The sequence below is a fragment of the Motacilla alba genome, chromosome 4 (assembly GCF_015832195.1).
Source record: "Motacilla alba alba isolate MOTALB_02 chromosome 4, Motacilla_alba_V1.0_pri, whole genome shotgun sequence".
Taxonomy (NCBI): domain Eukaryota; kingdom Metazoa; phylum Chordata; class Aves; order Passeriformes; family Motacillidae; genus Motacilla; species Motacilla alba.
The window spans coordinates 50,514,030-50,528,620 of record NC_052019.1 but is presented as its reverse complement, the minus strand read 5'-3'; the positions used below and the strand labels follow the sequence as shown (position 1 = coordinate 50,528,620).

The 14,591-nt window shown below is 41.0% G+C and overlaps 1 protein-coding gene across 3 annotated transcripts in view; it reads right to left on the bottom strand.

Moving 5' to 3' along the window:
• Window positions 1-14,591, bottom strand: part of UNC5C (unc-5 netrin receptor C) — a 245,554-nt gene that overhangs the window by 84,019 nt on the left and 146,944 nt on the right. For all 3 annotated transcript variants that reach the window (XM_038136418.1, XM_038136419.1, XM_038136420.1), the window contains exon 2: window positions 4,649-4,870. In XM_038136418.1, coding sequence (XP_037992346.1) covers window positions 4,649-4,870 — 222 coding nt within the window. The remainder of the gene's footprint in view (window positions 1-4,648; window positions 4,871-14,591) is intronic.

Sequence of the window (14,591 nt, the reverse complement as noted above, 5' to 3'; positions counted from 1 at the left end):
GAGGGAGACGAAGCAACAGAGCATCTTGTGCTGGAAGTGATTTTCCTGCCTCTCTACATGGTGCCAGAAGGGCACAGTGACTGTGAAGGCTTCCCCACTGCTGTCTTGGCTGCAGGATCTTGTAAGAGCTGTTTTAAAGGCAAAAGGGCAGATGTCAATCCTTGATCTTTCTGTTGAGAGGGTGATCTATTAAAGACTCGCTAGCTGGGTATCTACTCCCTCGACAGGCTGCCAAACCCATGGCTTAAGTTAACAAACTCCTATTTGCCAGATCAATGCTGACCCTACGTCAAAAGCTCGGTCTCCTTTCATTGGATCTGCAAGTCATCCTAAAATACTTTACTAATTGGGAAAGGTAATGGTGGGAGGTAAGCATTGGAATTTCAGTGGTGGCTATGTAAAGAAACTGAAGAAAAAGAAGTCAGGTTTCTCTCTGAAAAGAAGTGCATATTTGTCCACTCCAAGTGCAGTTTGATAAACTCTCTTAAACAGACAAAAGGAGGGGGTCATCAGCAAAGTCCCCAAGACCTCCTCTCCCTATGCATCCCAGCAAAAGAAGACAGACAGTGTATGCAAACAATAATGCTGGGTGAATTGCCCAATATGTCTATTTAATTAGCACTTAAAGCATCACAAATGTTTTCTCCTTGCTTGAAGGAGAGAGAAGAACATGTCCCTGGCGTTGCAGAGGGCAAGAGAGGGTTTATAGACCATTTCACCTTAATAGTCACAGAGAAAATATTACAATGCATATCCAAACTAGAAAGACAAAAAAAAAGCCCCAGATTTTTTTCTGCTTTTCTCTTGTACATCACTGGGATGTGGGGTTTGATATAGCAGCATTTCATCCCTCTGGACAAATGAAAGAGGTGCAAGACACTGATTTTCTATATGTTCACAATTCTCCCACCACTGCAGAACTGGTCTGTGTGTCTTGGAAAATATTTCTCCATAAAAGCACACATGCAAAATAAAAATCACAGAATAGTGCAGGTTCAAAGGGAGCTTTAAGGTCATCTACTCAAATGCCCTACAATGAGCAGGGACATCTTCAACTAAATCAGGTTGCTCAGAGCCCCATTCAGCCTGGCCATGAATGTTTGCAGGGATGAGGCATCCATCACCTCTCGAACAACCTGTTTCAGTGTTTTTCCATCCTCATTGCAAAAAAATCTTTTCCATAGTTATTTTCAGAGATACAGTAATTTGTAAAATGTGCACAAACTGCTCTAACAATTATTGATGCTATTGAACTTCCTGCCCTGTAACAATGGAATTTTCTTGCCCCCAAAAGCATCAGTTCTACAGGGCTCCTTTTATTTTTGTTGCTGTTATCTTTTATGACAGTCAGCCATAAAATCAAATGTCTTCCCTCAAAAGAACTCTCATCTCTGTTTTCTAAAACCAGTGTTCTTTTTCTTATTTTTTCCCCTGCATTAATGGGAAAATATTCCAGAGACATAAAGGCATAAAAAAGACAATGCCCTGCCCTGTATTTCATATACATAGGAAATGAACGAGTCAAAGATGTACACTAGACATTTCCAAAGCACCCATTTGATTTCTTTATGACAACGCTCAGCTTTTTTCATAAAGAAGAAAAATTCCAGTGATTCTGAGGATTTAAAAACAGAATGTAATGATCTTCTGTGAAAAGCCTCAGGTTTCTCAGACTCTATCAGTATAAAGTATTTTGCAAGGCTCTCTCTTCAGGCTAATTTAATTAAATAAAGTGGTACTAGAACACCCTGCCAATATTATGGTTCTCATCCTGTCCAACCAGAAGGCAACAGCTCCCACGGAGCAATGCTTTACCCACTGTTTAAAAAAACCCCACAGTGCAAAGTATATATAACTATTACTCTCATTTTGTTCCTTCTCTCCTTCACAAAGAAAAAAATACAGAGAACAATTATATTAATATTTATTTCCCGCTCTTAAAAATTAATACATATAACATTTCTGTCTAGTAGGTCTCTTCAAGGAGAGCTTGGCTGCACTCTAATTCCATCTCATGTGCCATTGCTATTGCTGTGCTGTTTTCTCTGGTCTTCTCAATGACACAAACAAATTTGCCTTATAAGAAGAGTTAATCATCTCTACATAGATTTCATTCCTGGGCACAGGTTCAAAGTCCATGAACACATAATCTTTTGCAAATCAAAACCTATTTCTCTCTTTCATGCATCATTTACAATCCCAAGGTGATGTACTGCTAGCATCACACCTGTATTTTAGTGCACTTTCTTCCTGATTACTCATCCTTTAGAAAAGAAAGCACAAGTGACCTTTACACTTTTCCTCTCATATTTTATTGTCTGTTTGCCTTGTTTTTCTTTGCTTTGCTTGTCTACATAAAGAATTGAAAGCCTGGTTCAAACCCAGCAGCAGAATATCTCCCTCCTTAGGAGAAGTAAAATACCAGGAAAGAACGAAGCACCCAGTTTTCAGTTGCTGGGACACACAACTGACCCTGCAGAAACGCGGTGTGTTAGAGCCCCAGGTCACCCATGGGAAGTCTAGACCTAATCTGGTTTGTGGGCAGTTTCTCCTGCCTCTCTAACCGCAAGTCAGGAAGCAGCATCAGCAGCAGGTAGGTTTGGACCTAGAGGGATCCTTACATCACCCTCTGGGCAGCTAAGTCATTACTTCTGTGCCCTAGGTACTAGATAGTCAAAAATAGCAAAAGAAACCAAAATAGTCTCAAAAGTGATAGAGTCCAAGGGCTTTGCCAGCCTGACTGGTGCAAGCTGCCAAGCTGATATCTCCTTCTTTTGGTGCCAGAATGAATTCTCACCATCTCCTGCAATTTTTTTTCTGCAGCTTAAGCTGCAGTGAATATTGCTTCCATTGCTATATAGAAAATACTATTTTACCACAACCTTAATTAAATTCTTTACCCTTTTCTATACCACTTATGTACTACAAGCCCTAGATTCCAAATCTGCCGACAGGAAGGTGCACAAACACTGCAGCTGTGACATGCATTAACCAATATTCTGGCAACAACCAGGCTGACTGATAAATTTGGATCTTGATGACAGTTTCATTTTAAAAAGCTATTAGTGTGACTAATTTTGTGGTTCTTGCGCTAATAATATGACATGCACAGCTTCTGACACCCTCTTCCCTCCACTGAACTCTAGTAGATCATATTAATCTTTAATTGATAATGGCTCCCATTTGCATATAATCGCTGTTGTTTATTATGCAAAATATTTATCCTCTGAAATATTTTGATGCTTCTCTTTTAAAGATTTGCCTTTTACACTTGTAGAATTCAATTTCCTTTCCAGCATCACCAAGTTTTCCCACAATGGGATTTATGAAAAAAAAAGAATGAATGTTTCACCTGTAGTGAAAAACGTTCATGTTTCTAAATGGTGATGTTCATGAAAACTTAAAAAATTAACAGTCATAGCTGTCCTTCTGTTTGCCCATCTTCATTCCCTTGGGTTCCCATGGAATGAAAAATCCTGAAGATGTATTAAGCAGCAGGATTTTTTTTTTTTCAAGTGTTTCTCCTGCAGTCAACTTGTGGAAAAGCCAATTTTTACAAATGAATACACAGGCCCCAAGTCTAATACAGACTTTTTTTTACAGCCTTTCTTCCTACACCAACCTTCCCTTTTTCAAGTGAGAGTACCATGAAAAGCTTATGCTTTTGATCTCTGTGCAAATAAATGAGCTGAAACAAATAAAACCTGGTTCACAAGAGACTTCCAAGACATCTGGTGGAGTTATTTTTCTAAGTAATTAGACCAAGTGGTGGTGCAATTCCCAAACGGAAAGTACCTTCTCGCTTGGTATCCAGTTATTTCTCAGGGCCATCAAAACAGCAGTAAGTCCTGCTTCTCTCCTTGCCGGTGTCTCAGACTCTATTGATTACCAGTCTTCCCAAACTCTGCTTTATTACTCAAGTTTTTAACCCTGCTCTCTATTTTTTTTTTTTTTTTTTTTTTTTTTTTTTTTTTTTTTTTTTTTTTTGTTCTATGAGGATCCTGTTTTACTTCCATGGATGTCAGTGGGATTTCTGGTATTGGCTGAGGAAGGATGCTAAGATACTGCAGTCCTCCTTACAGGCTCTATGGAGCAGGCAGAGCAGTACAATGAATAACAGCAAGGTGCTTGCTCTGGATCAATAGTGCTCTAAAGTGTGCCCAGGTGTGCTTTCTCCTTCTTTCTTGCTGAAAACTGATTAAATTTCTCCTTTTTTACTCATATTTCCCCAAGCAAACATCATTCTAGTAACAACCCAATTGCTCCTTGACACTTTGGGGAGAATGTTGTTTCTCAGTCTGAGACAACATCACAGGGAAACCACTGTGAATTTGTGACACTGGGGAAGTGAACTGGGAGTAGACCTGTCAGAAGAAAGGAGTTTCATTTCATTTGTGTATGGTTCTCCTGGTTTTCTGGTTTCAGATTTGGTCATGGTGCTCTACACTCCTGTTCCACCAGCTGACTTGGATGCAGGCACCACCCCTGTGCTATGACAGGAACGTTTTGTAATGCCAGATATGGAAATCCCAGCTGTAACAGGAGTAAAGAAAAGCAGCTGCCATATGAAACAGCGGCTAGATTACAACAGTGGGCTTGATATTAATGGTGCTCATTCTCATCCCTTCACAACATTACACAAACTCACCAGAGGTTTCATCTACCCTCTCGTCCACCACATGGTCCTTCTGATGAACCCACTCGCTGTTGCACTTAAAATAGATTTGTGTGGCTGGGCTTGCTTTGCAGTACAGATTCACAGGCTTGTTCTTCACAATGTAAGCCTCTTCGGGTTCAATGAGGAAGTGGGGCAATGGCTCTGGAGGATCAGATGGAAAAGTTTCTGGAAGCTCATGAAAAAAGTCGTCATCTGTAAAGGAAAAATGAAAGAACCAAAATTCAGCTGGCAGACATTTGCAAAAACTTCATGAAAATTAAAAGGTGCATACTTTTTGAATAAAATGCTATCTTAGGAGCATTCCTAAACTGAGGCTTAGATTCATTGCTGTTTCCAGATTGGAAGAAACTGTTCTTTACATCCTGAGCATTCTTTCCTCTCTGTGATGTGACAGGAATGTGCACATTCACAGTCTGGGATCAGTCCTTTGTTGCCATCACTGGCAATACCAGCAATAAAGCTTTGTGTTAGTGCTTGGTAGAGTTGCCTGCAAAACCATAAAGAGAAATAATAGAAACTTTCAGATGCTTGAAGGCCACATTTTAAATAGTGACTTATCACACTGCATAATCAAGTGTGTGCAATAGCTACTGCCAGCTGAGGCTGGTCTAAATAGGAAACAGTACCTTTTGTTTCAGATGAGCAATTTGAAATCTGCTGAGGGCAAAAGTCTAAATGCAAGTCCAGTCTGCACCTCTTTGTTCATACTCCAACTCTCCTGCTAAGACTGCTAATGAAGGTGCCACGGTACGCTTTATTTACTGTGGCAGTAGTACCTTGGTCTGTGCAGTCCTTGTTATGGAGAGCATGTAGGAGCTGGGGAATGGGGCAGGGAACCTGTGAAATGGTGACATTCTGGGCAAACATGGACACATGCTATTGACATAAGGAATCTCAGCACCTCTCTGGTGCTGCTGGTAAAGAATTAAGTCAATGAAAGTAGTCTGGAGAAGGAGGAAAAGAATCTGTTGTGTGGGAGGCAAGACTGAAAAACACCAAACGTTCCCTTTCTCCCTCCCTTTTCACAAATCGTCTTTTATAAACCCTCTGCCCCTTTGTGCAGAGGAAGTCTTCCACATCAGAAAGCACCAAATTCAGCAGAGAATAACCCTCTCCCCATCTTTCTCCCCACCTGCCATCAGAGCACAGGAATATCCAAGAGGCTCTGAGCAGCAAAGTGGTGGGGGGCACCAACTCCTGATAGACCCACCAGCAGTGAGCTGGCAGCTCTGAAGGCCTCGCTCAATCTTTCCTTTCTGCCTCTGGCACAGGTATCATCCCTGTGGTGGATGCTGATCAATAAAACTCCATGGAACATCCAGCTGAAAATCCTGGCTGTCTCCTCCCTGCCAGTCTTCATGAAGATGAAATGTCAGATAGCTCCCTCCCCAGACCTGAGACCTCCCTGTGCAGGTCGTGTCCAGAATTACAAGGGGCACGACTCTCCTTCCAGATACTGCTTTTCAGAAAGACAAGAAGGAACAGGGACAGGTGAAGGAGAGAGGGGAAGAAGGTAATGGGGTACCCCATCCATGCAGCCATATGAAGGTAAACTGCACATCTTTATCAGAGATGGGAGTACCATACAGAGCAAACTATTTTGTGAACCTCCTAAACTGTTTATGAAGAGAACATATGTTCACCATTTTCTTTCATTTTTTATTTCCCACTGCCCTTCATATTAATTTAAAAATGCTCCTGTCCTTCTTGGTGTCTCATTTTATAAGGAATATTAGGCCTGACTCACTACTGCATCATTCCCTGAGAGTTAATAGAAGTGAACTGGTTCAAAGATAGAAAAAAGGGCCAATAAATAAGGCCTGACATTCTTCTAGCAAAGGGAAAATCTGTGACACACTGTAACACTTCCATTTTCATCTCCAATTAATCATTTCCAGATACTCAAATTAAATTTAATTTTTTATCACTTTCCCATGCTTCCTTTATTTCTGCAGTTTCCTTTTCACTCTGACCATACCAGGCTCCTTCCTTTGCAATCCTATTTCCTCTCCTCATTAGGGATTTTTTCCTTGCTCCATTTTACTCCCTGTTTTTTCCCCAAAAGAAAGATGAGTTACAGTAATGGGAGTTCTCATTTGGTTTCATGACAATGAAACATGTCTGAACTGAATCAAGAGGCTTTTTGGCATTCCTCATCCACTTCCATGCACACCTCCCCTCTTGCCCTCTCCCACATGCTGCTCCACCGACATCCACGACACAGAAACATTAGAGATGAATCATTTCCCCTGAATTGCCACAGGACGTATCTTTTTCTTCTGGTCATTTAATTGCAAATCAGCAAGCAGACAGATGGAAACTAACAAAGCACACATATGTTTTATAATTAAACAAGTATTGCTTCACTAATTTCTGGTGACTGGAAGAACAAATGTATTTATTTTCACCACTAAATTTCTGTGTGTTATCAAAAGCAATAATTACAATGCCTGACCAATTAACTGCACCTTATCAAAGATAACTAGAAAGTCTAAAAGGAGGGATCAGCAAGCTGCAAAAAAAGAAAAAAAAGGAGGTTTTCAAAATTATTTTTTAAAAAGCCTGGAAAATGGGTGTGGGTTTTGGCTTTTCCTCCTGAAGGTAACTGCTTATAAAGTTTAGGTATTATTTGTATGAATTCAAAGTACTGCCCAGTACATTATGATCTAGTCTCACATTTTGATTATGGTGATAGCTGCTTCTCTCCACCAACCTGGCATCCTAGAGTCAGATACAAGCCTGTTTTCTTACAGCTTTCTTGCTGTGATTCCTCCTTACTCCTCTTGAACGACAATAAATAAAAATAAAGCTTTATTTTTCCACACTCTCTCATTTCTATCAAGAGGCAACTGAACCACTCTTAAATATTAGGGATATAGATGGAAACCATTCACAAACTGTCACACAAATAGTGCTCAAAGGATGCCTCGTCCCTGGAAACTGGCATTTAAAACCATCACTTTAGGAAAAATTTAAGATAGTAGCTAAGAGAGAATTTTTTTTTATTTTTAAACTGGAGAATGCTGCCTTCATACTACTGCTGTTAATAGCAACAATGGTGGTTTTTTATAGAGTAGTTTCCCGAGAGGAACATATAGAATATCCCCATGACTGCATTTGGCAGAAAAACCAGCAATCTCACTGTGAAGCCAGTCTACCTCCATTAGCACTGAAGGGCCCTTGCTCCTGCTTTTCACTGCTGAAAGGCATCAGGTGGTCTAATCCACCTGTGTGAACCACAGTGGGAAGTCACTTGGTGTTTCCTGCATCCCCCAAAGAGATGGGGTCAGGTGCTGCAGGGAGGCAAAGCACCCCTCCCCTCTCACCCAGGCACACCAGCTGAAGTGGCAGGATGGTGGTTTACAGCTAGAGAGGGTGTGCAGCCCCAGTTCCCCTGCACCAGGCTGTGACCCTTGCTTCTCAGGATGAGAATCTTTTGAGGAAGAAGAACCTTAAACCCCTCATGATGGCTTGCACATCACACCAGGCACAGCTGTGTCACAGCTTAGGACAGCCAGCCAGTCGAACTGATGATCTGGGACAGGGTTTTGAATCTTTGAATCATCAACCTTAACACACATCTTGAAGCCAAGTCTTGCATTTCATTTTTTGAATTACAGCCGTACGCTGTCATGCCTTCATTGCAATGCTCGCAGCAACATGCAAGCATAATTATAATGTTAGTGTAATTATATAGGAAAACATTCCTAAAAATCCAACAGAAAATGCCAATATAGGACATTTGACTGTGTTGGGATTTTTTGCAGTTCTCTAAAGAATAAGACCTGGTAGCACCAGGGCAATCTAATGAATCTGTGTTTTCATGAGGACACAGTTTCTAACAAGTGAATTAAATAAACACTACTATCAATTTCTCCTGACCAGCTGTACTTAAACACAGGTCATTCCTCTCTCCATACAAAAATCAAACTCTGACTTAGATTTTTCAGAGATGTTTTTGTTATCACCGTGTGGCCTGTTGAGCCAATTTCTATAATTTGGATGGGGATTGCCTCTCATGATGTGCTCCTTGCTGCATGAGGGCATAAATCTTGCCTGAGACTTTGATCTGCATCTTCCTGACGGTTATTGCCAGTTATTTAAAATGCTCATCTCCCAATGGCGCAACAAAGCAGCAAACTTTGTAACTCTCTTATTAAACTCTCCTAAGTAGCTAGACATTTTTTTTTTCTTTTGTCTGGAGGAAAAAAGCTAATTAAACCATTTGGGAGTGATCTGGAAGTGCAGATACAAACAAACACTAAAAATTCACATACTTGATTTCCAATCATTATGCCAATGTCATGTGCAGCAAGTTCCCCACACAACTTTGATCAAACACAAACACAAGACACACATTGTTCTCCCCTGCTGTAACAAATCCCCTTCTGTGCTCAGTAACTTTGAGCTGCAAGTTTACTTCTGCAGTATGTCACATTCATCTTTATTTTCACATAATAAAGTGTACAGCCCATCTGTTGTTATTGACTGATTTATATTAGCAAGACAAAAGACCTGATTAATGGTACTGCTAAACTGGTTCCAGTCATGCAATCCATTCATATTAAGAAAATAAATTTTTAAAAGCCACTTTAATCTATAAACTTAATTTGGAATTTTTATTTTAGTTGCTGGCCCAAATTCAGATGCACTTGTATTTGCCTTCTGTAGTATCTGACAACTATGTTTTTTTAAAACCAAAGTTAAAGGCAAATCTATAGGAACAGGGGAAATGGCACTGAAATCAGCATCGATACAATCTGGCATGGGCTGTCAACGTATAGGAATTTTACCTTAATTTTAGTTCAGTTTTCTTTTATGGTAAAACAAATCTTTGCCTAAGTCAGGAACCTTTTGATGTTAGGAAAGGTCTTTACTCTTTTCATGCATTTGCCTGTAAAACTGTACATATTATGGCTCTCCATGCATAACACGTGAAAAGAGAGATTTAATGGTATATTTCCCCTTTCATGGATTAGTATCCCTGCTCTAATCTGTGGCAGGAAAATATTGTGCTCCATACACCAATCTATTCATCTCTAGATCACTAGTTTTATTGCTATATACGAAGCTTTAATTCTCATCAGCCCAGCATATAACTCAGTATATATCTGAACTGCGAGACTTGAACTATTATTGCTTAGATGATAATATATTGGACCATTATCTCTTCATGCGAGACCTGAAGCAAATTCTTCTCAAATGGAATTTACTTCAGAATGATTCAAGAGCAATTTAAAATGAATGGCTGCAAAGTTAATTCTATTTGCATTTGGATGCCCATGACTCGGCAAGACCATTCCCCGAGCGTTGCAAGAAAGGCGGCTGGAGTTTACTGTATGGATGGGATTTCTGTTCAGGTTTTAATGTTATGATTAAAAAGCTTTCTAGAGCAACAAGTACTGTTTACTGTGAAATTAACAGCAGGTGCTAGCTCAGCCAGACAGCTTATCAGGATGGAGGCAAGGGTTTGGATTACAGTGCACACTCTTTCAGGAAAGGAAAATTGCTCGGCTGGAAGTCCTTTAGTCACAGGGTTTTCTATCCTCCTAGGAAGGGCACGCAATGCCACCAAATGGGAAGCAAAAAATACTATATGCCATAGAGCCTGCCTTCACCTTAGAGGCCCATAACACCACAGAGCTATGAATCCAATATTAGTCCAAGCTGAATAAAAACTGTGAGAAAACAGGACTTATTTCTAAGAATCACTAATGAACAGTTTCCATACCAAAACACCCTCTCAACCCTGCCTCGGCCTTGGAGACCACACAGAGACAGAGAATGGGCACAGCAAAGTGTAGCCTGTGCCCTGAGAGAGAAAGTACATTTTCCTCCTTGACCTGGAGAGAAGGAGAGTGGCTTTCTCAGCTCTTACCCCCTCTCAGCCCTACCTCTGGCTGATTGCAAGGTGAGCATGCAATAAAGCAATCACTCCTTATTCTTCAGCACCTCAGAAGGGGAAGGTATCCTCAAAAAGCCCAGAAAGTCTGCAATTTTGCAACAGCAAAATATTTGGCTGAACTTGGAGGCTGGCATCTGCTTGGTTGTGGCTGAATTCACTGGCGGGACTCTATGTGCCTGAAGATGAGGCTTGGTTTTGTGGCAGCCCACAAACCAGATCCTTGCTGAACTTTGCTAGACCCTCCTGGGAGCAAGGTCAAGGGAATTTCTGACTCAGATTTACCGAGCACCCACAAAATTAAATGCTCTTTTCATCAGGAAAGGCAGTGTGCAGGCACAGTCTGGGAAAAGTGACAGAGAAATCGATAGGGCATGCAATGTTCATCTTTTTTGGGTGACTTCAGTCCAGAAACAGAATAAATAAAGACCACAAAGAGGAATGAACTTTCCCTGCACCTGCAGCAGTTCAGTGAAGACTGTCCTAGCACATCTCAGCTTAACAACACATCCCCAGGAGATCAAACCCAAGCTTTGCTTGCTCTTAACAAAGAATATATGCACTGAGCAACTACATATCCGTCAGAAGGCTACTGGGCAAAAGTGTCCCTCTCAAACACAGGAACATCAAAGAAAAGCCAAACACATTCTTTCCTGTCCTTCTATACCCTAGAAAAAAAAGGAACTTTCACAGCAGCACAGGAACCAATACTTGATCCATGGTCAGCCGCAGGCTGACCTGAAGCCCTTTCAAAAAACCAGACAATGGGCATCTCAGACACCTGAAATACTGGATTATTGGCTAACCAAAGAGTCCAGCAAGGAGGTTTCTGATGCTTGGACTCAGTCCTACTACACAGACTATACAGACTATACAGTCTTTCTTTCTAAATAAAGAAGCCATACCTAGAATAGTAATTGTGCTTGTTATGCCCACCATACTCTGGCTAGCCTTTCTCAGGAAGCTGTGAGGAGCTGAAGGGGAGAAGGAAACGCCATGCTTACCCTTTTAACAACACTGCACAGTCTGCCATTACACTGGGGGACTGTGAAGGGGGGGAGCTGCAGCTCAAGAGCAGGGAGGTTTCACAGTCAAAGAAAGCAGCCAACTGAGTGGCTGCTGGTGCTCCCCCTAGGCAGCCCTATGTAGAGTGGAGCCCTCTCCCCATGTGCACTTCTCTCTGTGCTCCTATTTTATGTGGATGCTGCATGCCCAAATATAAAGCCAAGGGCAGAGGAAGATGAAAGGATAAATGGTTATCACTCAGCCACAGACCATGTGGACACAACACAACCATCTTGCCTACAGCAACCAGTGTGTTCTTCATCTCCCCTGCTCTGATAGTGCCATCTCCTTCTCTCAGGCCAGTGCTTGGAGTACATTTTGCCTGGCTTACCCTGGTAAACTGCGCTGCTGTTAATCTACAGCTAATTCCAGTGGAGTCAAATACGATTTGCATCAGAGTAAGGAAAAGGAGAATCACATCTAGATGAAGAAAACACTTGAAGAAAAAAAGTACCACCTTTGTAAAGAGTTTTGCAAGTTACATCTTTCCATTGGGGAAAAAGGCACCTTCCCCCAGTTTATTTAATTCATAATTATGATTAAAGTTTCTGCTTCTCTTGAAACTTTAACATCAACCAGATGAGAGGAACACTGAAAACAAAACTGTCAGTGCTCTGTAACAGAGGGAATTTTTTATACATCCCACTGCTAATTCAAGGCAATACCTGCAGGTATATATGTAGACATGACATTTAAGGTTCTGTATCCAGAACTGTACCATTACGCAGAGACAAACTCTGTCAGACTACCAGCTGCTGCCTAAACATGCAAGAGATGGTGGAGGTACTCATTAGCATTGGACTCAGCCTAGGAAAATGCCAGAAGAGGTTATGGTTTCATGCAAGGCAACTGAAAATACTTTCTGTTGCATATGAAGAGCACCAAGCTGTTCTTTGAGCAAGAAGGTTTGTGAGACTTGTTGTCAATGTAGGAAACTTAATGCAGTAATCTGCAAGCTCTACTTTCTATGAGTCTGCCTAACCATGTAAATCGATAAAAAAGGCTGGAGGTAAATCGCTAGGGGCTGAGGCTGAATTAGAAGAACTGAGAGCATGAAATGTAAAGTGAAGAGGCAAAGACCCTGTTTCTTTGCTGCCCTGTCCTGAGTACCAGCAGTCACATCCCTCTTTATAAAGTATTAATTACTTCTGATGGAAACTCGTTGTGCTTTTATAGAGCTACTGGGTAAGGTTTGCTCAGATACTGTGCCACGTCTCTCAACAGTACAGGACTTGAAAATAACATGCTTGACAAACAGCAGATGACATCAGTGATATTTCAAGGTGATTGCCCTGTGGAAGTTTCCACCCTCTTTCCACTTCCAGGGTTGCCAAGCATTGGAGCAGGCTGCTCAGGGAAGTGGTTGAGTCACCATCCCTGGAGATAGTTAAAAGATGTATAGATGTGGCACTTTGTGACATGGCCTAGTGGTGGATTTGGCAGTGCTGGGTTAACAGCTGGACTGTCTGATCTTAGAGGTCTTTCTGACTTAAACTATTCCATGAATGTCTGATTTGTTTAAAACTAATAAAATATTCATGCTTGAAAAAAAAAAAAAAAAGGGTTACAGACTTTCTCCAAAACTTTATCTCCTTGCTCTGTCATGTAACAAACTCACACATGCAAGTGTTACTTTGCCAAGCACTCACATCATATTGTAACTGTGAGCCACAGGCATTTAATTGGAAAATTAACACAGCTCCTGTTGGATATGGATGGTTGTGCTGCTAGAGTTCAAGTCTAGTTGTGTCTTCTCTAATACAGATGCAGCCTATGAACAGCAGAGAAACTCCCGTGTCAGCCCATGAGGTTTTGTGTCCTCCCTCTTAAGCATTTTTCATTTTGGATTCTAGATTGTGATGGGTCTGTGTGATGGCGTGGGATCCCCTCCCAACCACCTGAAAAGCAAAGTCTAATTTGAGACACTTCTGCCCTAGCTGCCATTAGTGGTCATAATGGTTGACACAAGGTCAAAAATTATGAAACCTCTGAGGAGCATCATTTCCTCTTCAGTGTTAGGCTTCACTTCCCTTTGACACATTAGTCCTGAAGCAGCTCCAGGCTCTTGACCCCTTCTTTAACCCTGATAACTAATTAAAGATGGACAAGGCTTAGGCTAAAATACTTTTTGTTAAACCTATTCATTCTCAAGTCCCCTTCAGGCACTCTTTGTCACACAGGACAGAGCCTGCCATATTTACATGAACATGAAAGAAGGTGCCTGTTACAACAACACACACAAAAAAAATCTCCTTTTACAAGACCTGACAACCTTTGTGGTTAGAAGGTAGAATGCATTTTACAGCACATAAAATATGTTCTCAACACATACTGGAAACAAGTTTCCTGGGCATAGTCCAAAGCATACAGTTCAGGAAAAATCCAAGGATAGTTAACTCTGCATACATTTTCAGAATTAAAAGTTCGGACTCATGTCCTTTATCTAACTGCTATGTCAACAGTCTGAACATGGTGTCCCAAACATGATAAATTATAATTTTTGCATTGATCCCACCTTTTCTCACGCTCTTAAGGCTCTATCATGTACTGGAAACAAAGACAGAGCACAGGCCAGAGTCATCAGCCAACAGGCAAATGGATTTTAAGGCCAGTGGTAAATCACATTACACAGCACAAGTTTGTTTAATAGAGGAAAGCACACTGCTACCTTGAGTGAGGATCTGTAACTAAATGTGGCACTTTACAAATACTTTCTCTGCTTTTTATGTTCTTTCATATATTAATAATTAAGCTTGCTTCTTGCATCAGTATTTTGGGGTTAAAATGTCAACCTTTTGTTTCCAGCAAGAATGATTATTTTTACCCTTACTTTTCCAATTATTAAAACTGCAGCAGAGCTTTGCTCCCTGTTTTGTAACACTTTCAATGAAAGCAATTTTGTTTCATTGAAAAGTGATGATCCAACATCTCCTGATTAATACAACT